The following is a 21,262-nucleotide window of genomic DNA, read 5'->3' as shown; positions in this document are numbered from 1 at the left end:
ATGGTCTTTCTGTGTCCCAGGCTTAGCGTCCTCCATGGTCTCACAATTTTGCCTTCTGCCCTGGACACAAGGCAGGAGTGATAAGGACAACAGGGAGACCTTTCTGCAGTCAAGCAGCAGGAAGAACACCAGGCTTGGCATTTCTAGGGTAAGAAATGCTCTTAAGGAGACAAACCTCACTGTGTACAAAAGGTTTAATTTTGACAAAGGGGTTAAGAGGCTGGGCTGACCCTTCTACAACCAGTGGTTGGGAAGAGTGCTCCAGGGATACTGCCCACCCCACAGCTGCTGTCTTCAGACTCCATTCTACAATGGGGCCTGATCCTGCCCTTTGCAACCGTGCGGCGATCCCTGGTGAGGACCCCCCATAACTATCCCCATAAAAGGGCTCAGGCGTCCATCTTCACAAAAACCTTGGGGCGAGAAAAGATCTTGATGGCTTCCTCTACCTGTGCCAGCTTCCGGTCCAGCTCAGCACGATGGCCCTGGGCCTTCAGTGAGTCGGCTCCAGCAGGCAGCAGCACTAGCTCACGTAGCAACTGGCTCTGGCCTACAAGGGGGCCAGGAACAGTGAGTGCTGGGCAGGGGTACCGGTCCCCATTGGGTTCCCCATCCATTCCACCCCTACCCCCTGCCCATGAACTCACTCTGGAGCAGATTGCTCAGTGTCTCTAGCCGCTGGTTCTCCGGCATGCGAGTGTGGCCAGGGGGCATGGCAGGGTCCGGCTGACTATGCTGGCGGGCCTCAGCCTCCCGTCGCCACAGATCTCTGCGTTCCAACAAGCTGCAGATGCACAGGCTCAGAGTTGATGGTCTGAGGGCAGAGGTTGTCTCCCACCCTCCATAGGTCCCCCTCACCCTGGATGTTGGGCAGTGGGACCTACTAATGGGGCACATGGCCCTTCTGCGTGGCGTTGTAGTGCTCTTGGGCTTGCCGTTGCTGCTCTAGCACTTGTGCCAGGACCTGCAGTGAGCGGGAATGCCTCCGGGGGGCCCTCTTGGCAGCGCGGGCATTGTGGCTAATGAAGTCCACACCCAGGCTTGGCCCCTGCAGGACATGGCATGATGGGGCAGATAGCACTGTGATATGCTCCTGAACCCTTCAAGATCCCTGCCCTACCTCCTGGCCCCCACACATCCTCTCACCTTAGCACTGGGGCCTGCTGGAGTTAGTTGAGGACTGGGGACACGAGGGGGTGGGAGCCCAGGGCCGCAGCGGGAGTGTGCCCGCAGGAAGTGGGCAGGCTCTGTTCCAGATGCAGGGCTGGGCTCCTGGAGGGCAAGGCACAGCAGAGGAATCAGTCAGGCTAATGTCAGGGTCTTAAGCCAACTGCACAAGTAAGCTTCTGCTCCTGCCGGTGAGGACATTTCTCTATCTCCAGCCCTATGGGCCTCTTCCCCCTTGAAAAGAACACTTCTATCCATGAGCATTTAAGTATGTGGGCCTCTCACATGTTTAAGAAAACAATGAACCACCCCTCATTCTACCTCAGTCGTGGCTCTGGCTACCATTCCCTTTTTCTCTCCTTCCTGGACAAGCTTCCTGGCTCTGTCCCCACCAAGGTCACTCACAGCTGGCCTCCAAGCACTCAAATCCAGAGTTCCTTCCCTCATCTCCCTGTCCTCAGCCTAATCCTCAATAACTCCTGGGTCTCCGTCCTCAGATCCAGACCTGACTCTCCATCTGCTTCCTGGACACACGCCCACCCCCTGGGAGTCCCACAAATGCTTCAGCTTCAACAAATTTACATATGACCTTATTGTCTTTTCTCTCAATCCTGCTCCTTCTTCTGAAGACTGGATAGAGAAATGGTACTACTATCTGCCTAAGAATCCCACCACCATACCCCTCCCCCTGCCCATCTCACTGCCCTTCGAAATAAAGGTTACAAAGTGGATTATGTGATCCTTTAGGATGTGGGTCCAGCTGATGTCTTAGCCTCACCTCATGCTCTTCTCCCCTGTGCACAACATCCCACTACACATGCTACTTCTGGTCTTAGGACTTCTATCTGTGAGGTTCCATCTCAGTAGAATGTTCTCTTCCAGTCTCCCCTTGCCTAATTCCTACTTGCCTCTCAGGAGCACCCAGCCATCACCACTTCTGAGGAAACTCACAGCCTGACTCTGCAGTAGAATCTTCTATTTCCTAGCCCTGGTTACCTTCGTCCCCTGTGATTTTTATCTCTCTCCGTAACTCGGATCTGAGTATAACTGCCTATCAGTCAACAAGATGAACAATGCTTCTGGCTCTCCAAGGCAGGTACCTGCAGCTGGGCCTTGACCCGGGACTCCACTTTATCATATTTGGGCGAGCGCCACAGAGCCTTCAGGGGCCTGGGCTGGCCCTGCTCCCGGCTGTGCTCCTGCTCCCGGAAACGCCTCTGGATCTCCCTGATCCGCTTCAGGTTCTCCTTCTCATGGTCTTTAGGGTCCTTCCCTGGGAAAAAGATGTTGCCAGACTCTACCCTATATACAGTCCAGGAGATCCAACTCCTACTAGTTGACAAACCGGCCCACACACTCCCTCCTACGGAAAGATCTCCCTGACCTCTCCCTGACTTTCTCCAAAGGCATTGCTTATTCCCTTCCTGACATAGTAATTATCTTCTTCTGTCCCTGATTATTCTCTATATTTTTATTGTGAAGTACATCATTAATCATTTTGTATATCATATCCGTCTCTTCACCTATAGGGCAGGCACGCAGTGGGCACTCAGCAGACAATGTTTCGCTGATGCATGAATTCATTAAGCTGAGTTAGGGTTCTCGGGAACTACGTCAAGTCCTCTCCAGGGAGGAAGTAATGCATTTCCCCCGTCCTTCTATAGTTGGGGAAAACGACACTCAGAGGGGCAAAGCCTGAGCCCAGATCTGGGAAGGAGAAGCAACGCTTTTGACTTCCTACTCGCTGCGCTACCCCTTCTGTCCGAACTTACTCTTGGGAGAGGCTCCTGGGCCTAGGGAGATGCCCCTGAGCTGCAGCAGCACGCCCCCGACGCCACTCCGGCCACGCTCCAGAATCTGTCTGGCTCCGGGATTCATGCGCGGGCCGCGCGGAGGGGTGGCGTCCAAGTCAAGGTCCGATGTCAGCAGGTCCAGCTTCAGCGCGTTTCCCTCGAGGCGACCTAGGGCTGACAAGCCAGACGGGGCGGAGCGCGGGGCTCAGTGGTGGAGCAGAGCCCAAGCTCGCTCGGGCCTCGCCCCGCCGCGCCGACCCCCACTCACCCGAGGCCGGCCGCCGGTAGTAGTCAGGGCAGAGCGTAGGGTCTGGAGGGATGGGCCCCGAGATGCGGGACGGGCCCTCGCACATACCGCCTTCGCTGCCCTGCAACGGTGCGCCGAGGCCTGCTGGGCGCCGCGGTTCCGGGCCCTGGCCGCGTCCTCAGCCCCGCGCCTCCTCCCTGGTGCGGGGCCGGGATCCTGACCCCGGCGGTGCCCTCCGTTCCCGCTGCCCGCCAGCGCTCGCCGCCTCCGCTGCCAGCCCACTTCCCTGCCCGGGTCACGACCCCTTCCCCGCCACACGCGGGGGGAGTTTTGCCGCCGGCTGCTGCAACCCCACGGGCTTGCTGTTGCCAGGTAACAATAGTTTCCGTCCCTGAGGTCAGGGGCCAAGGCCCCCTGGCGCACAGCCTTCTGGGGCTTGTAGTTCCAGCTGAGGGTGGAGAGGAGCCACCGTCAGGCGCCCTTCCCAGCGGGCTGCTGTGGCCGGCGGGTGTCTGGGGCCAGCGCCAGGTCCACAGGGCCGGCCCCTCGCCTCCTCCCCGCAAGCAGCCGTCGAGGCGCTGACTCCTCGCAGCCATGGCCTCAGCAGGGGCCGAGAGGCGGCCCGGGGCCCCGGAGGGCACCGCCGCGGGGCCGGCACAGCTCTCGGAGTCGTCCGGTGGCCACGCTCAGAGCTCTGAGGTGACCATCAGGCTGTGTGGTCTTCAAACACTTGTCCGCGGCACCCTAGGAGGCCAAACTCCGTGCGACGCTCCCCTGAGTGCCAGGACAAGCTCCCCAGACAGGGAGGGCCATGGGCTGGTGCCCTTCGTCTGCGTTTGGTGTTTGTCCGGTGTCTAATGACTGATCCCCTGCATCCTTTGCCTGGTGATCAGTTACCTATGTGCCACCTCTAGTGTCCAGTGATGGCAGACCGGTGCCTGGTACCAGCCTATGAGGCCTGCCGGACCCTGGGTGAAGACAAGGGCCCAGCAGGACCAGTCTCAGAGCCGGAGCTCCAGGAGGAACAACTCAGGCTGGAAGAAGAGAGGCTCAAGCTAGAGGTGGAGTCGTTAGAGGAGAGAGGCCCCAGGCCCACGGCCTCCGTTGTAAGGACCAGTCACGGTCCGAAGAGGAAGCCTGTCAAGTGAGGGGGCTTTCAGAGGGACGAGCTGCTGGGCGGGGGCGCGGTGGGGGTGGCGCACCAGCAGGGGTCCTAAATCCTGCACTCCTGCACAGTGCCTCGGCATCCCGTCACCGCTGTCACTCACTCCCTCTGTTCCCGAAGGGCCCTGGCATAGCGGGGTGGGCAGCCAGAGGAGTCTCAAGGCCTTGTCAGGGAACTGAGCTCCCAGGAGCTCTAGTCCTCTGTCCGGCCCAGAGCCTCACTGACCAGGAAGCACACAAGAATCTGGGCGCCAGGTGGTGGACAGACAGGGCTATTCCCTATGGTCAGGACAAAGGAGCCAAAGCTGGAGGCCGGCTCCTTAGCCCCCTGTCCCCCAGCTTTCCAGGGCCCAGCCACCAAGCCCATCCTAGGGTTGAAGTGGAGATGCCACAGGGCCTGCCGTTGCAGAAGGAGGAGCCAGAAAGTAGCCAGAGTGAGCCCTTACCATCTGCCAAACAGCACAAAAAAGCCAAGAAGCGCAAGAGTCTGGGGGCTCCAGTGCTCCCAGCAATGACCAGTACAGTGTCTGCGCCTTCAGAGACGTTGGGGCTGGAGCGTGAGTGGCAGCCCCTGGGCCTCCCCTTTTCCTCCTGCCTGATGGAACTCTGACATGGCACAGCTTGGTGTTCTAGCTCTTGCCCTGCCCTGGGTCTTTGCAGGAAAGGCCCAGCGCCTGCGGCCCCTGTACCAGTACATCAACTATTGCAATCCCGAGCTGAATCAGGCAGGGGAGGGGGACAGGGAGGCTGAGGCAGAGCTGGAGCCTGAGTTGGAGCTGGCCCTGATCCCCGAGGAAGCAGGTGTGGAGCAACTGCAGGCCTTGCTGCCCGTGGCAGGTGAGCTGGCCTCAAGCCTCACTTTGCCTTGCCCCAGTACATTTGTGTCTTCCACCCATGCTCTGGTTCCCCTGGGAGAGGAGGTTGGAGAGGAGCCCGGTTGTTTGCCCAGCTTGGGGGTCAGCGGCCGCCTCAAGGCTGAGGTGGATAAATCAACCCAGGTGGACATCAACAGGATGCTGAGTGTTTGCGCCGCCCCACTTGTACCTCCACTCTCCCCTCAGTACAAGTGACTTTCCTGCCTCCTTCCCCATTGGTGGCTCCCCATCTCCAAAGCCCGAATCAGAGCAGCAGCCTTAGGCCCTGGGGGACGGAGGTAAATTAGTCCCTCTCCCTACTTGGAACCTTGGACTTGCTGAAAATAAACATTTTTCCTTTTCTGAGACTTTGTGACTTTCCAAATAAGATGGCTGAAGAGAGGCTGGGAAGGTGGGTGCAGGGTCTGAAGCCTGACTGGTCATCTGGATCACCCAAGAACTTGGGTGAACAAAAGTACAGCTTCTTGGGTACTACCCCAGACCTAACCAAATCAGAATCTGCAGGAGTAGGGCCTACTTTTGTGCATTTAAAGGCTCCTCAGGTGAACCTGAAGGTCAGACAGGGTAATGGTGGGGATGCAGAAGGAGGTAGTAAGGAGAAACTTGGGGCAGAGAAAGAAAAGGGACAGTCAGGTCACAGGAAGCAGATGCTTGGCTTTGCTCCATTTCCTAGGGAAGTGGCCTGCATTTGGTCTGACCTTGAGGGTCCAACACTTGGGATCTCCCATTGAGGTGTCAGAGTTCATTTGCCTGTCCCAAGAGTGGTGTTTTTAGACTGCTTTCCACTTACTGGAGGCAACAGCTGGACCAGTTTTTGCCCCCAAAGTGGACCTAACAGAGGCATTGGTGCCTTTTCCCTGGCAGCTGGGGGTGGGGTGGGGTGGTGGATTCGAGTGTTCTCCCTGGAGCCCTGCAGCCAAGCCACTGGATAACTGCTGCGTAAGAGGCAGCCTTTGGCCTTTTTGGAAACCTCATATCCTGCTGCCTCCTGGTCCTTCTGAATGTCCCTCATTTACCTTAGACATAGGGATTTCCAAATTAAATGAATAACTTCTCCTCCCTCCAATCTGCTTTTTTTTTCTTGTGTCTCATCTACATCACTGTTCAAGCCAAAATCCTGGGGGTCACCCCGGGCTCCATCCTATTCTTTGCCGGTTCTTTACTCCTACCAGCTAATCAGGCACCAAGGCTGGTGAATGTACCCTCTAGGCTGAGAGCCTCTAAGATCCCATGGTCAGCACTCCCGCCCTGGGACACTCTTACCTTCAGGTGAGAGCTCATTACTCTCCCTGCTTGTGGCCCTTTGCCCAAGCAATCCACCCAGTGATCCTGCCACACACACACCTGAACCCGATGGTGTTGCTTCCCTTCTAGCAGCTTGCTCCTCTTGCCTCAGCTGCCTTAAAACTTTTAAGTGGTTTCTTATAAGTTCCTGACCAGCCATATCTTTATTATTATTATTATTATTTTTATCTTTATTATTTTTTAAAAAGATTTTATTTATTTACTCATGAGAGACAGAGAGAGAGAGAGAGGCAGAGACACAGGCAGGCTCCATGCAATGGCCCGACATGGGATTCGATCCCAGGTCTCCAGGATCACACCCTGGGCCGAAGGCGGCACCAAACCGCTGAGCCACCTGGGGTGCCCCATATCTTTCTTTTACTCTCTGCACGTGGGCTTCCCCTGCCTAAAATCCTTTTATTTCTTTACCCATGGCTATTGCACTCTTAACTTGAAGACTTGGGGGGATCTCTGCTTCTAGCACCCAGTATTACCCTATAGCATTTACATACTACTGCTGTTGTGGGCTATAACTGTTTTGGGGACTAGGCTGTGAACGTTTGTCATTGCATTGCACCCACCTAGCAGAGGGTCCCCATAAAAGGCACAAAGATAAGGAGACCAAGGTGGGGAGCTGAGGAGGTTGCAGAGGACAGGTCAGGATCTGAAAGGCTGAGGCCATCCAAAGTCCAGAACCATGTGTGGGGCCCCTCAAATAATGGCCTGGCAAGATCACTGGAAGAGATAGGATGGACAGGCCTAGATGGAAGGAGGAAGAAAATGGGCGTCATCCCAGGCTGCTTCCACCTTTAGGGGTCACCTGGATGCTCCCTGGCCTGGTGGCAAGTCCACAGGGCAAGCCATGGGGTCCGGACATTTATTACTTCTGCCCACGCTTTTCCTTGGGTAGTGACTGGACCACCCAGAAGATAGATCCCCCACAGGGACTATGCAGACCAAGTCTTGTCTATAGGGATGAGCATGGATTCTCCAGGACTTTTCAGAGGTAAAGGGCTCTTAACTGAGTTTGGGGGCACCTGAGTGACTCAGTCGGTTGAGCATCTGCCTTCGGTTCAGGTCATGATCTGAGTCCTGGGATTGAGCCCCGTGTTGGGCTCCCTGCTCAGTGGGGAGTCTGCTTGTCCCTCTCCCTCTGCCCCTCACCCCTCCTGTGCTCTCTCTCAAATAAATAGGGACGTCTGGGTGGCTCAGTGGTTGAACATCTGCCTTTGGCTCAGGGCATGATCCCAGGTCCTGGGACTGTGAGTCCCACATCAGGCTCCCTGCACCTGCTTCTCCCTCTGCCTATGTCTCTGCCTCTTTCGCCTCTTTCATGAATAAATCTTTTAAAAAAAATCAAAATCTTAAAAAAAAAAAAAAAAAAGGTAACCGGTTGGCTGACTCAGTTAATGGCTGGGGAAGCAGAGGCCTTGAGAGAAGTGGCGTTGCATAAGATCACACCCTGGGTGCCAGGGACACACTGTCCTTTCCTGAACCCTGGAGATGTGTGGACCTGAGAACTCTGGTTAAGGCCTGACCCAAGAAGACCGAACATCTGCTTTCTATGTACAGGTCTCCAGGGCTGGAGGTGTGAGCCAGGCCAGTACTGACAAGGAAGCTGTTTCTCTCTTCCAACAGGTGACATAGAAATAGTAATCACCAAAGGAAGAACTGATCTACATTCACAGGTCTATTTCCTGACAGGTTTGTCCAAGCAGGGTGAGGGAGTCCTCTAGGAAAGTTGGGTGGCCTTCCAAGAAGAGGATATGCCAGGAAAAAGCCTTGCTTATGTGAAAGATGTCAGCCCCATGCAGGAGGACCATTTAGCATGGCTGACGCAGAGGCATGGCCATCAGGAAACCAGGTTGGGCAGTTCTGGGAGTGATGAGAGGGGGTGTAGGCAAGGACATCTTGGCCTGGCATTTTGGAGAGGTCACTTGGGAAGGAGTCAGAAGAGCAAAATGAGGGAGTCTGGGGACAGGGAGGTGAGGACACTGCTGGGTTGGACTGATGATTGGGTAAATATGAGGCCTACATTTGGTTGGGGGTTGAGAAATAAGCAATAGGTATTTTGGAAGTTCTTTTCTAGTTGCTCTCACAGAGAGGAAAAGCGAACTGCATTTTCAGTGACTTGGAAAAACTTACTCTGACTCAAGGAGGATCCTGAGATTTAGGGGATCAGGTCTAGGGAGGTGATGTTGTCTTCTTCCAGGAGGGGGCGCTGCAGGACAAGCCTGGATCCACATGCAGGCACAGTCACCCCTAAGGACCAGAACCCTGAAGGCTTCCTTCGCCACAGGCATCTGGGCTATTTCAAGGTGCATCTCCTCCCTGGGACCAACCCAAGACATATATGATGGTGAAGATGTCTGAAGGATGGCCATGGACCTAGACTCTGGGGAGTACCAACAAGGAACCTCAGGGTCCTCACAATAGTAGCTCTGCACCCAGCCCACCGCAACCTGCCCTGGGACTTCTGGGAAACCTGTCTTTGTGAAAAAGGAGGTTGCTGTAGAGCCCTATGAACCTAAGTGCCACTGTGGGTCAGTAACCTGGATGGCTCTTAATTAGGAGCGAGTCATGTATGATGGACACATGTACTTTCTTAGTAAATCCCCCAATTTAGGAGGGATCCCATCATCCTAGAAACACAGAGGGACTGACCTAGAGCTGATCTGATCACCTCAGGAGGAAAAGAGCAGCCTATTTCCTTCCTTCCTTTTTTTAATTTTTCTTTTTTTTTTTTTTTTTTAAGTAGGCTCCTGGCCCAGCATGGAGCCCAATGTGGGGCTTGAACTCATGATCCTGAGCTCAAGACCTGAGCTGAGGACAAAGTGTCCCACACTCAACTGACTGAGCCACCCAGGTGCCCCAAGCAGCCTCTTTCTAAATTCTACCAGCATCGTACCTTGCAGGCTCTCTCTGCAGTCCACCTCCTAGCTGAGGCCCAGCGGAGATTCCTGCTGCAGAGAGAAGGCAGTAACGTGGATAGGACCCTGAGTGCAGACGGCAGCACCTGGACGCTCAGTCTCTGAGATCTGCAAGTGCTGGGGAGAGTAGTTCAGGGTCAGGCTCTTGTAGTCAGATGACCCTGACCAGGCTCCTTCGTGGCTCCATCACTTATAAGTTATAGGAGGGAGTAACTTTGCCCCTCCCTGCCTCAGTTTTCTGATCTGAATAATGAGAATAGTAGTACCCCACAGAGCGGTTTGGAAATGGTCTCGGGGGGCTGGAGGGGCAGGTAACATGCAATAATAAGCACACTCCCCAACACCAGCTATTATTTTGTCTCACAAGGACAAGGTTTAAAAACCAGGACAACACACAGGAAAATCAGCCTGGTGATTTCTAGAAAGATGCCAAGAGGAAGAGGGAGACTTCCCCAAGCCTTTCTTTCTCTGGCAAGGAGCCCAGGGCAAGGAAGAGGGAGGGAAGTTGGGAGAAGGGAGGAGTTCAGGCTAGGCCTAATCCCAGCAGGCTGGCGGAGGAAACAAAGGGGCACGGGTGTCCTCTCCCCGCACCAACCTCACCTCTGAGGCGGTTAAAAAGCAGTCCCAGTGTAGAACACTTCCTAAAAGCACGGCTGGTGGCCAGCTGTCTGGGCCAGGCAAATTGGGGCAACATGTGGAGTTTTCCTCTAGTTCGTCTCATTCAGGCTTCCTGGGACCGCTCCTCACGTCTCCTGGCCAGAGCTCCCCAGAGCCAAATCCATGGTTTCAAGAACAGATTTCTTCGTGGCCTCCAGCCCAGGGAGGTCCCCAACTCTCCCTCCCTATCTCCCAGAGATGGCAGGCAAGACAGGCCCCCACTAGGAGGTCTCAAGTCCTGTTCTCTGAGAAAAGATTTCCTTTTCCTTGGAGGGCTCCTGGGATTCAGGCGGAAGGGAATAAGCCCACTAGACTGAGATGGATGCAGAGCAGGCCAGAGCTGCTGTGGAGCCCCAAGGAAAGAGAAAAATATGAACAATCTACAACAATAAACAAGCCTTTCATTGATAAAGAAATCCAATTTACCAAACAAACAACAACCACATAACATAGTGTCAGACTTTCTGATTTATTTATTAACATTTATCAGATATTCCAGAACTCTCCCTATCTCCTCACTGCCAAATAATGGGCCTTTTGCCCTTGGTCAACAGCCCCTGAGAGGTTACCTAATGAAGAATTCCTCCTCTCTGCCAGGGAAGGGGCAGCCTAAGGGCTGGAAGGGCCTGGTCATATGGGAAGGAGGGCAGGTGCAGATCCCTGAGGGATGACTCGATGCCCTCACCATTCCTGAGATGCCCTACCCCAGGAAGGGCAGGAGAGCAAGGCTTCTTGTCATTTCTCCTCAGGCCCGAGGAATCAGCCAAGCTGGGTCCTTGCTTCGCTTCCTCACCTAGTTAGGACCACAAATAGGCTAAAGCAGCCTCCAGGTTAAACCCTTGCTGGCTCTGCTCACCAGCACAACTATGCAGAAACCGGGGGACTGCTCCACCCGGGGTACGCTGTGTGGCCCTCAGCTCCATCACCACCCTGCAAGTCTGAGGAGTAACTGAGCATTGGAGGGGGCTTGACCTGGACCCTGCCCAGGTGACTGGTGAAATGAAAGACATGGTCTGTGCTGTGGCCAAGCCCTCCCGTCTCGGCTTCGGGTCCCTCCCCGGCCCCTCTGTCCCGTGACAGGGAGCCCACGTGCAGGCTCACAGATTATTCCGTTGGAGTGCCTCACACAGGTTCTGGTTGGTGTCGGGTTCTTCCGTCAGCACCTCCACAGCCTCCCACTCCCCGGATCTGCTCGACCGTTTGATGGCGTCCACCACACTCTGCATGTACAGCCCATCCTCGAAGGAGGCGGCCATGGAGACAGGGGTGTGGTCCCACGTGCGGCGGTCCCCCTGCCCCTGGAAGGACTGGCGCAGGGCCTGTACCATGTAGACCATGCCCTTCAGGTAGAGCAGTGGGACATCCTGGGGCCCCTGCTCGGGCAGCCCCGCACCCACAGCCAACGAGTCCCTCAGGAGCAGCTCCTCTTGTGTGGCAGAGTTCTTCTGCCCGTAGAGGTCAGCTCCTCGGGCAACAAGACGTCCTGCGGAGCCCACTACCATGACCTCGTGCACAAAGGCTCCTGGCATGTTGAAGTTAAGGGTTACTGTGCTGCATACACCCCCACCCATGAGCATCTGGAAGAAGCAGAAGTCATCACTGGTGACGTGCCGAATGCCACGGATGGCCGCATTCTGCCTCACAAAGGTCTTGAGGAGCCCATGCACCTTCTCTGCTCTCCGGCCGGTCAGGTGGGTCAGCAGGTCCACAATGTAGGTGCCCATGGTATGTAGACCCCCGCCGCCCATGAGTTCGTCACAGATCCAGCCGTAGTTGGGGCTGAGCAGGCTGCCTGAGTAGATGCGGGCGTCACAGATCATCACTGCGCCCACGTAGTGCTCCGCGATCAGCTGCTTCATGCGCACGAAGGCAGGCAGGAAGCGCAGCACGTTCCCCACCAGGCTCATCAGCTGTGGATAGTAGCGGGAGGCTGTCACCATCCGGAAGGCATCTACTGAGGTTGCTGCCTTCTCACAAACCACATTCTTCCCGATACCTGAGAACAAAACACACCACAAAACACACTGGAAGATCTCAAAGTTCCAAGAGATTCACACAGGGGGGAGGATCTTTCCTTGAGGGTAGATGAACTCTCAAAAGCCTATTATCAGATGGTGGCCTCGGATAAGAGCAAAGGCAATGGTTTGGATAAAGATGGTGTCCCGTGACTGGGACTGGAGAACAAATTACAGGTTGGAGAAAGACGAGTAAATTCTTAAGGAAAAATGAAAGGAGTAGAAGCAGAAGGTGCAAACTAGGAATGGGAAGTAAACAGAGGAGGTATGATAGGTAATTTTATGTGCTAAGCTGGCTAGGCTGTGGTGTCCATCAAATATGTCTGGACACTGCTGGAAAGGTATTTTTCAGGTGTGATTAGCATTTAAACAAGTAGATTTTGGGACGCTTGAGTGGCTCTGTGGTTGAGTGTCTGCCTTTGGCTCAGGGCATCTCCTGGTCCTAGGATTGAGTCCCACATTGAGCAACCTGCGAGAAGCCTGCTTCTCCCTCTGCCAGTGTCTCTGCTTCTGTGTCTTGAATGAATAAATAAATAACATCTTTTTTTTAAAATTTTTATTTATTTATGATAGTCACAGAGAGAGAGAGAGAGGCAGAGACACAGGCAGAGGGAGAAGCAGGCTCCATGCACCGGGAGCCCGACGTGGGATTCGATCCCGGGTCTCCAGGATCGCGCCCTGGGCCAAAGGCAGGCGCCAAACCGCTGCGCCACCCAGGGATCCCACATCTTTTTTTTTTTTTTTTAAAAAAAAAGTAGATTTGGAGTATGTCAGGTCACCTTCCATAATCTGGGTGGGCCTCATCCTAATCGGTTAAAGGCCTTAGGAAAAAAGACTGAGGTTCTGTGGAGAGGAAGGAATTCTGCTTCCAGATGCAAGTCTGCAACATCAACTTTTGTTTTTTTTTAAGATTTATTTATTCATGAGAGACAGAGAGAGGCAGAAACACAGGCAGAGGGAGAAGCAGGCTCCCTGCAGGAAGCCGCATGTGGGACTCAATCCCAGGACCCCGGGGATCACACCCTGAGAAGGCAGGTGCTCAACCACTGAGCCACCCAGGCATCCCTACAACATCAACTCTTGCTGGAATTTCCATCCTGTTGTCTTGCCCTACAGACTTCAGATTTGTCAGCTTCTACAATCACACGAGCTGATTCCTTAAAATAAGCTTCTCCCTCTCTCTAGATACCTTCATCTGTTTCTCCAGAGAACACTGCTTGATATATGTGGGCTGGAGAGACAAACAGGCCTATGTACTTTCATACATTTATTAGATCACCAGCAAAAGTATCTATTCTGTATTCTAGGGGATGGGCTTTGTGCTCTCAGTTGTAACTGCAGAAAGGGCTATAAGATTTCCTAAAGATTACTCTCTGGTCCAACAAGTTAGTGTAGTCAAAAGGTTAGAAAATGTTTAGCTCTAGTAGGAGGGGAGAGGGAATAAAATATCCCTTTTGCCCTCATGACTGTTCTGAGTATACTGTAGCTGGGATGTACTGAGAGAGCAAAACAAGGCTAGAAAAAGCCCTGAAAATAGAGAACTAGAAGACTGTGCAGCTTCCATATTAGGAAGCAGAAAGGATCGATACTCCATGTTTTAAGATGAAAGTTTATGAGGGTATGAGTAGTCACAAGACACCAACACTTAGGATACTCCTGTGAACTTGGGGTGGTTCAAATTGAAGTCCTATGTTATACCGCTACGGATGTAGGGTGGAGGTGTAAAACAAAGGGAGATGTCTTGTACTCAGGTCTGGCAGGAGGGGGCCCTGCCAGGAGTAGCCCCTGATTGTTATCATGATCTGCTCTTGGATAGTCTCCAAAGCTTCCTTACACATGTGGGATTTTAGGATTAGGGACTGGAGAATCACAATACTGGGTGACAATTTTGCCACTTGGCTGCAGAACATTAATGGCTGACCAGGGGAATAATGAGGAAATTAGACTCTCAAATACAAACACTCCATCTGAGGGCTGCAGCTCTGGCCAACCCAGAAACTACCTGCTGTGAACGATTCATTGCAGGGATTGGGGTGGACACAGCAGCATGGGGCTGAGAGGAGGTGGGGGGGGGGGGACGGGAAGAACCTCTGTGGCTGCTGGGAATTTGGTGAAACCAGGATAAGAAATCTGTTTCATGCCAAGAGACGTCAGGGAAGGGGGAAAGACCTCCCTTCTTGAGCCCAAACAATAGAAATGCTTTTGAACTTAGGCCCCAGTGGCATTATCTGTTTAGGAGCTAAAGGCCATCTTGAGTTAAATAGGCTCCCACAGGCCAACTGCACATGATCTCTAACTTGAGAAAACCTGGGTTGCCCAGAAAGACGTATTTATTTAAGTTATCTAGCACTCCTGCCAGGAAGCCAAAGGAGAGATTAGAGAAGCCTGGAACTGCTTTTTGTTTTAGGAGTGGGAAAAAAGCATGGATGCTAAGTGCTTATTAGCTCAGATTTTTTGGAGTGTCAACAAATTTCAAGCTGCAACCCTTTCTTTCTTTTTTCAAGATTTTATTTATTCATGAGAGACACAGAGAGAGAGAGAGAGAGACAGAGGCAGAGACACAGGCAGAGGGAGAAGCAGGCTCCACGCAGGGAGCCTGATGTGGGACTTGATCCAGGGTCTCCAGGATCATGCCCTGGGCGGAAGGCAGGCGCCAAACTGCTGAGCCACCCAGGGATCCCCAAGCTGCAACCCTTTCTTAAACTCCTATTCCCCAGACTTCCCAGGAGTAAAGTGCCTTTGAGCACCAGAGGCCCAGAGAAGGTGCCCCAGGAGACCTCTCTTTGTTCCCTATTAACAGACCGCAGGTTCAGAGCTCTAGGACTATGGCACCCGCCCATCCAAAGGCATGGGATTAGAGAAAAGAGATTTCAAGAAGCAGGTGGAGAAGGAGCTTGGGAAGAGTACCACTTTTATGTTTTACAAAATCCAGGAAGTCTACTTTCTTTGGGGAGGAGGTATAAAAAAGGTTCTGCTATTAGAAAAGTAAGTCTGAAAGCCACAAGACTGAATCATTTTTTTTTTAAAGATTTATTTATTTATTCATGAGAGACACAGAGAGAGAGAGAGAGAGAGAGAGAGGCAGAGACACAGGCAGAGGGAGAAGCAGGCTCCATGCAGGAAGCCTGATGCAGGACTCAATCCCAGGACCTCAGAATCCTGTCCTGAGCCAAACACAGATGTTCAACTGCTGAGCCACCCAGGCGTCCCATGACTGAATCATTCTTGCCTACTCTCTCTCTGTTACTGGTCCTACTGTTAGCACCTAGGTCATACCACCAGACTGGGCTTGCATGAGTAGAATTTGTGTGCCAGGCCCTGTGCTAAGCACTGGGAATACAGCATTGGCTTTGGTCTTTACTTTCAGAGAACTTATAGTTTAGTGGGAGAGATAGCCATTAATCAAATTATCATATAAATACATGTAAAACTGCACTTGTGGTAAATGCAATAAAGATGACATAAACAGTAAAATGAGAACATATACCAGGAACCTGACCTTAGGGTCAGAGAAATCCCCAGGGACCAGTGTTCCAGAGATTAAATTATTTGGGTTAGATTTTTTTTTTTTTGAGGAATAACCTCTTATTATCTTATAAGCCCTTGGGAAAGAGTTGGGAAATTCAGTGCTTTTCTAATGAAGCACACGAACTGCCAAGAATTGGGCACAGAAACCTACCTGTTAGTGACAGATTTAAGAAAACTTTTAACTGTAGCAAAAATGTGGGGATGTTTTGCACACTAAAACACATCTTTTCTGAACCACTTCTAAACTGAGAAATAAAACTTTTAGGGTCCCTCTCTCTCCTGTAAGGAACCCATAGGCAAGCTTTAAGGATGACATTGGAGCAAAAGAAGATGAAAAAAAAAAAGTCAAACAAAGGTAGAAAATAAGATGCCACAGAAAGAGCTGTGAAATGAAATGGTCACCCCTGGAGGCGAAGTTCAATCATTTATTTTAGGAAATAACCAATAAGAGTGAAGGCAAGAAACAATCTTTATGGCCTCACAAGTGAAGTAACATCTAAAGATGTAACAAGCCAAGGAAAATACAATTTTTCCTACAGCACTGAGACTTAGTGAGATGCAACCTTAATGTTCCTGGGCCTCGGCTTCTTTAACTGAAAAGGAAGATGTTGGATTAGACCAGTGGTTCCCTATTGTGTGTCAGGACAACCCAGAAGTCTTCTTCAAACACAAATGCACCTGGGTGGCTCAGTCGGTTAAGCATCTGCCTTCAGCTTGGGTCACGATCTCAGGGTCCTGCATAGAGCCCCATGTCTGGCTCTCTGCTCAGCGCGCAGTCTACTTCTCCCTCTCCCTCTGTGCTCTCTCTGTCTCAACATAAAAATAAAATAAATAAAAATAAAATCTTTTTTAAAAAATAAGAAAAATTTAAAAAAATAATTTGTTTTAAGATTTATTTATTTGAGAGAAAAAGCATGCACATGTGCGGGGTCAAGGGTGGGGGGTGGGAGAGAGCGCAGAAGGCAGAGGGAGACAGAGAATCTGGAGCAGATTCCCTGCTACATGCAGAGCCTGATGCAGGGTTTGATCTCAAGACCACCAGATCATGACCTGAGCCGAAACCAAGAGTTGGACACACAACCAACTGAGTCACCTAGGTGTACTACTCCCTGCCAAAACGAAGCATCTAGCCTATATCCTTAATGAAAAACAAGAGACACAGACCCAATAACAGGGAGACAAAAAAAAAAAAAAAACTTATTTTTTTAAAAATAAAGATTTAAATAAAGATTTTATCTATTTATTCATGAGACACACACACACACACACACACACACACACACACACACACACACACAGAGACAGACAGACAGAGACACAGGCAGAGGGAGAAGCAGGCTCCATGCAGGGAGCCTGATGTGGGACTCAATCCCGGGTCTCCAGGATCAGGCCCTGGGCTGAAGGCGGCGCTAAGCCACTGAACTACCTGGGCACCCCCTTAAAAAAAAAAAATTCTTAAAGAATAAAATGAATTTAACTTCAATCTGCTCTTTTGCTTCAAACAACAGAAAATCCCTTGTGTTATGATGCCAATGTCTTTCTTGGTCAGCACTTGGAGGCAGTCATAAATCATGCTAGAAAGGCCAAAGGGGGCCTTGAGATGCCTATTTAACAGGAGTTCAGAGAGTTTAAAAGGGATAGAAAAAAGATGTGGGGTCTGATGTCGAAGCACCTGGCTGGGTCGGTGGGTGGAGTGTGCCATTCTTGATCTCTGGGTTGAGAGTCTGAGCCCCACACTGGGTATAAAGATGTACATAAATAAATAAATAAACAAAACCTAAAAAAAAAAAAAAAAAGAAAGAAAAGAAAAGAAGTAGGGCCTGATGTAAAATTCAGTATGGTGTTCTGCCTACAGCAATTCCTACACTCACACCCAGTACTTTGAGAAAACTGGAGGAGTACTCATGGCCATTTTTTTTTTTTTTTTTTTACATGTGCTTAAGTCAAGTGAGAATTCTCAAATAAAAAAAAAAAAAAATGAGGGGTGCCTGCGTGGTGCAGTCGGTTAAGCATCTGACTCTTGATTTCAGCTCTGGTCATGATCTCATTGGTCATGAGACTGAGCCCTGTGTAGGGCTCAGTCTGGGATTCTTTTCCTCCCTTTGCTCCTTCCCCCACCCATGTGCTCTCTCTCAAATAAATGAATACATCTTAAAAAAAAAGGAAAAAATGAAAGCACACAGAGAGTGAATTTCATGGTCACAATATGCTCAGTAACTCTTTTGGGGTTTGAGTGAGCAATACCTGAAGAAAGGTCCAGCTGACATGAGCTCTCCCAAACCCACCAATCTGGCCCTGGGATCATGTGCCTACAATAGACCAAGGACTCTCACTCATACCCTGTACCTCCTGACAACAGAGATGCTGAGAGAAGACAGATGACCCTGTTTCACAAAGGGCTGGGACATAAGATCCCAGAAGTCTCTGGTCATCCCTGTCCTTCCTGTTTACATGAAAATCAAGTCTAGCGCTTTCCTGTACCAGGAACCAGAAAACAGCAGGGTTTTGGCCAAAGAACCCTGGAGTTTCCTCTTTCTGTTTCATACACAGTTTGGTGATGGTTTCTATGGGAACCCTAAAATCTAAGACAGAGAGCCTCTAGAACTCTGGATATACCTGGCCTCACCAGCCTGCATTCATGCCACAGGGATGGCAAAAAATCAAATGACCACTGTAGCTTGATCCCCCTTGCACTAGTCCTCTCTGTTAAACTTAGGCCAATTCTAAACTAAATCTGAAAGCCATTACCTGCCCTCCTAAGAATCTAGTGACTAGTGAATAACTCCAGCGTCACACACTCTTAAGAGACTGCTCTCTGAAGGAGACAAACCATCTCTAATTTTTGGCTAAAATGTACATGCCCCCAAATCAATAACCAGACAGACTCATGTTCTTGATCACTCCAATGAATATTTATCTTTACCAACACGCTGGGTCAGTGAGACATCCTTTTCTCCTCAGAAAAAGGGAGATAGGCAGAGGCTAGGACTCACCACCACAGTAGTGGCCAGGAGGAGTGATCAAGCCTGCCATACCAGTTCCTGGGCATGGATTGCATCAGAACGCATCAGAGAAATATTTTGTGACTATCACCTTACATAAATCAACCTCTGTCAATTAATTATATGCTACCTGAATTGTTACCTAAGTTTTTTCTCATTTACTTTGTAATGTGTGTGATCTTCAGTCTCAATTAAACTGTGAAATCTGAAGGCAGGGAGGGCTCTGGTCCAACATTGCTTTAAATAATGTACAGAGTGACGTCAGGACAGGACAGTGCCTGGCACAGAGAAGGCATTAAAAACAAACAAATAGGGCGGCCCCGGTGGCACAGCGGTTTAGCGCCGCCTGCAGCCCGGGTGTGATCCTGGAGACCTGGGATTGAGTCCCATGTTGGGTTCCCTGCATGGAGTCTGCTTCTCCCTCTGCCTGTGTCTCTGCCTCTCTCTCTCTGTGTCTCAATAAATAAGTAAATAAATAAATAAAAAAAATATATATATTTTAAAGATTTATTTATGATAGACATGGGGGGAGGGCAGAGACACAGGAGGAGGGAGAAGCAGGCTCCATGCCAGGAGCCCGATGCGGAACTCGATCCCGGGACTCCAGGATTGCATCCTGGGCCAAAGGCAGGCACCAAACCGCTGAGCCACCCAGGGATCCCCAATAAATAAAATCTTTAAAAAAATAATAAATAAATAAATAAATAAATAAATAAATAAATAAATAAAAACAAACAAATAGAGGATCCTGGCATGGAGCCTGCTTCTCCCTCTGCCTGTGTCTCTGACTCTCTCTCTCTATCATGAATAAATCAATCTTAAAAAAAAAAAAAAAACTGCTAGATGAATATTTACTGGCTTGTTTTCTTATTAGATTCTGATTAATATAAGAAAAAGAGAAAACGTCACCTCCATTTGACAGGGCAGAGAAGCCCAACAAGAACTGCAGAACAGCTCAGTAAGCCCTGTCTACTGCTTCCCAAGGGGGCAGAGATGCAAGCAGGCAGTCCTGTGGACCATCAGAGGAGCCCAGCATTGTCAGAGAGCCTTCCTGCCTTGTGGCACACAAGATTGCAAAATTTGGCAGGAAGGGTGTGTACTCAATGTAGCAAAAGACTGACAAAACATGGGAAATGGCAGCCTTGCTACACACCCTCGTCTTCCCTCTGAGGTGCTATGTGCCACGGAAATGGAAGAACAAACACATCAGTCACAATCAATTTCCTACTGCCCAAGTCTCTGAATTCTGACTTCAAACAGGCCAACTTTACATTGCATGAAATGTCTATGTGCTGCCAAATCGAGCACCACATTGCATGACCTGATGATCTCTAGCCCCTAGGATAGGCCAACTCTTAAGGGTTTGCTTAATTTTTGCTCAGGGAGTTACTTATGGGGGTGAGGAAGGCTGGATCGTTTCTTCCCATAGCTGTACACCCCGCCCCCCCCGCCCCCGCCACGTGCCCTCTCCAGCACAGAGGAGAGCAGTGACACGCAAGGCCCACCCAGGGGGAGACACACCCTGCCCCTGCTCTGACTGTCCATACCTAAAGCCTTCACAGATATTTGCCGGGTGAGTGGAGGGGGGATATTGATGCACACAAGGTCCACGTCTTGATGTAGCAAGACATCGTCGGTCCGGCTGGTGTAGAAGGTGATGTTCATCTCCTCGGCAAGCTGTTTTGCCTCCTCCTCAGTCTTTCCCCACAGGGCCTCCACGGTGAACCCTTCTGCCCTCAGTAGCGGAACCAAAACCCGGGCAGAGCTGCCGGTCCCAAATACACCCACTCCTGGGAGCATCTTCATGCCAGCTTCTCTGTTCACCAACTCATCTCCTCACAAGAGCCTCCAACATGAATACGATTTTCCCACAGTACTGGTCAAACATGGCTCCTGGAACAGCAAGCATTATATTGGCTGTTAGTGGATGGCACACTCAGCTGAGGCTACCCTTCTAGACTTATTTGGAAGCAGTAAGTTCTCTGCCACAAAGCACAAATGAAATACTGCTCTAAAATGAAAACCCGCAAAAGCTTTTCTCACAGTGACTCAAGGACATTAGCAATATCCACCTACTGGAAGGTGGAAGAATGAAAAACGAGGAAAGCTGAGTTCAAATCCCTGTTTTGTTACTTAATGTTTGTGTGACTCACCGAACTGGCAACAACAATAACAGCGAGTTTAAAATGTTATGTTCTGTATAAAGATATTCACTCCAACATAGGCTGTGATAAGTGAAAAACTGGGAAACAATCTAGATGTCTAATAACAGTAATGAGTAAGATAAACAGCACTGTAAAGCCACTGAAAATCACAGGGGGTAGAATGCCCTTGATGACCTGCAAGACATCACCATATATTCATTGAAAAGGAGAAAGACGAAACAAGAGGTGAAGTATGATATTCACGTCTTTAAAGCACAAAAGAAGTATATATGAATGAAAAATATGGAAGATCTATAATATTATCTGTAAACATATTCCACACATGACATTAGAAGGACCAGAATACACCTGAATTTCTTAACAATTACTCAGGTTGATGGGATTATGGATGATTTTTGTTTTTCAAACTTTTTTTTTTTTTTTTAAAGATTTTAT

The 21,262-nt window shown here is 50.6% G+C and overlaps 3 protein-coding genes across 10 annotated transcripts in view; 1 reads left to right on the top strand and 2 right to left on the bottom strand.

Annotated features, from left to right (window-relative positions):
- Window positions 1-176: 176 nt before the first annotated feature.
- Window positions 177-3,591, bottom strand: ENKD1 (enkurin domain containing 1). Its single transcript, XM_025426550.3, has 7 exons — window positions 3,229-3,591; window positions 2,940-3,134; window positions 2,268-2,440; window positions 1,147-1,272; window positions 885-1,048; window positions 648-784; window positions 177-550 (listed from the first exon to the last, which is right to left on the bottom strand). Exons 1-7 carry the CDS (start codon window positions 3,311-3,313, stop codon window positions 390-392), a joined length of 1,041 nt encoding a protein of 346 aa, XP_025282335.1. The 5' UTR covers window positions 3,314-3,591; the 3' UTR covers window positions 177-389.
- A 48-nt stretch (window positions 3,592-3,639) lies between these two features.
- On the top strand, window positions 3,640-5,591 carry C5H16orf86 (chromosome 5 C16orf86 homolog). 5 transcript variants are annotated; one of them, XM_025426551.3, is made up of 4 exons: window positions 3,640-3,906; window positions 4,122-4,351; window positions 4,696-4,928; window positions 5,005-5,591. In XM_025426551.3, exons 1-4 carry the CDS (start codon window positions 3,802-3,804, stop codon window positions 5,439-5,441), a joined length of 1,005 nt encoding a protein of 334 aa, XP_025282336.1. In that variant the 5' UTR covers window positions 3,640-3,801; the 3' UTR covers window positions 5,442-5,591. The 5 variants fall into 5 exon arrangements, with proteins under 5 accessions (XP_025282336.1, XP_025282337.1, XP_025282338.1 ...); XM_025426552.3 differs by having other exon boundaries at window positions 3,642-3,906; window positions 4,711-4,928; XM_025426553.2 differs by having other exon boundaries at window positions 3,642-3,906; window positions 5,032-5,591.
- Window positions 5,592-10,567: 4,976 nt separating this feature from the next.
- GFOD2 (glucose-fructose oxidoreductase domain containing 2) overlaps window positions 10,568-21,262 on the bottom strand; it is a 38,195-nt gene continuing 27,500 nt past the window's right edge. For all 4 annotated transcript variants that reach the window (XM_025426556.3, XM_025426557.3, XM_035715733.2 and 1 more), the window contains 2 exons: window positions 20,210-20,555; window positions 10,568-12,113 (listed from right to left, as the gene is read on the bottom strand). In XM_025426556.3, coding sequence (XP_025282341.1) covers window positions 11,215-12,113; window positions 20,210-20,468 — 1,158 coding nt within the window. In that variant the 5' untranslated portion in view covers window positions 20,469-20,555 and the 3' untranslated portion in view covers window positions 10,568-11,214. The remainder of the gene's footprint in view (window positions 12,114-20,209; window positions 20,556-21,262) is intronic.

The sequence above is a fragment of the Canis lupus genome, chromosome 5 (assembly GCF_003254725.2).
Source record: "Canis lupus dingo isolate Sandy chromosome 5, ASM325472v2, whole genome shotgun sequence".
Taxonomy (NCBI): domain Eukaryota; kingdom Metazoa; phylum Chordata; class Mammalia; order Carnivora; family Canidae; genus Canis; species Canis lupus.
The sequence above is the reverse complement of the archived record's forward strand: the minus strand, read 5'-3'. Positions and strand labels throughout refer to the sequence as shown.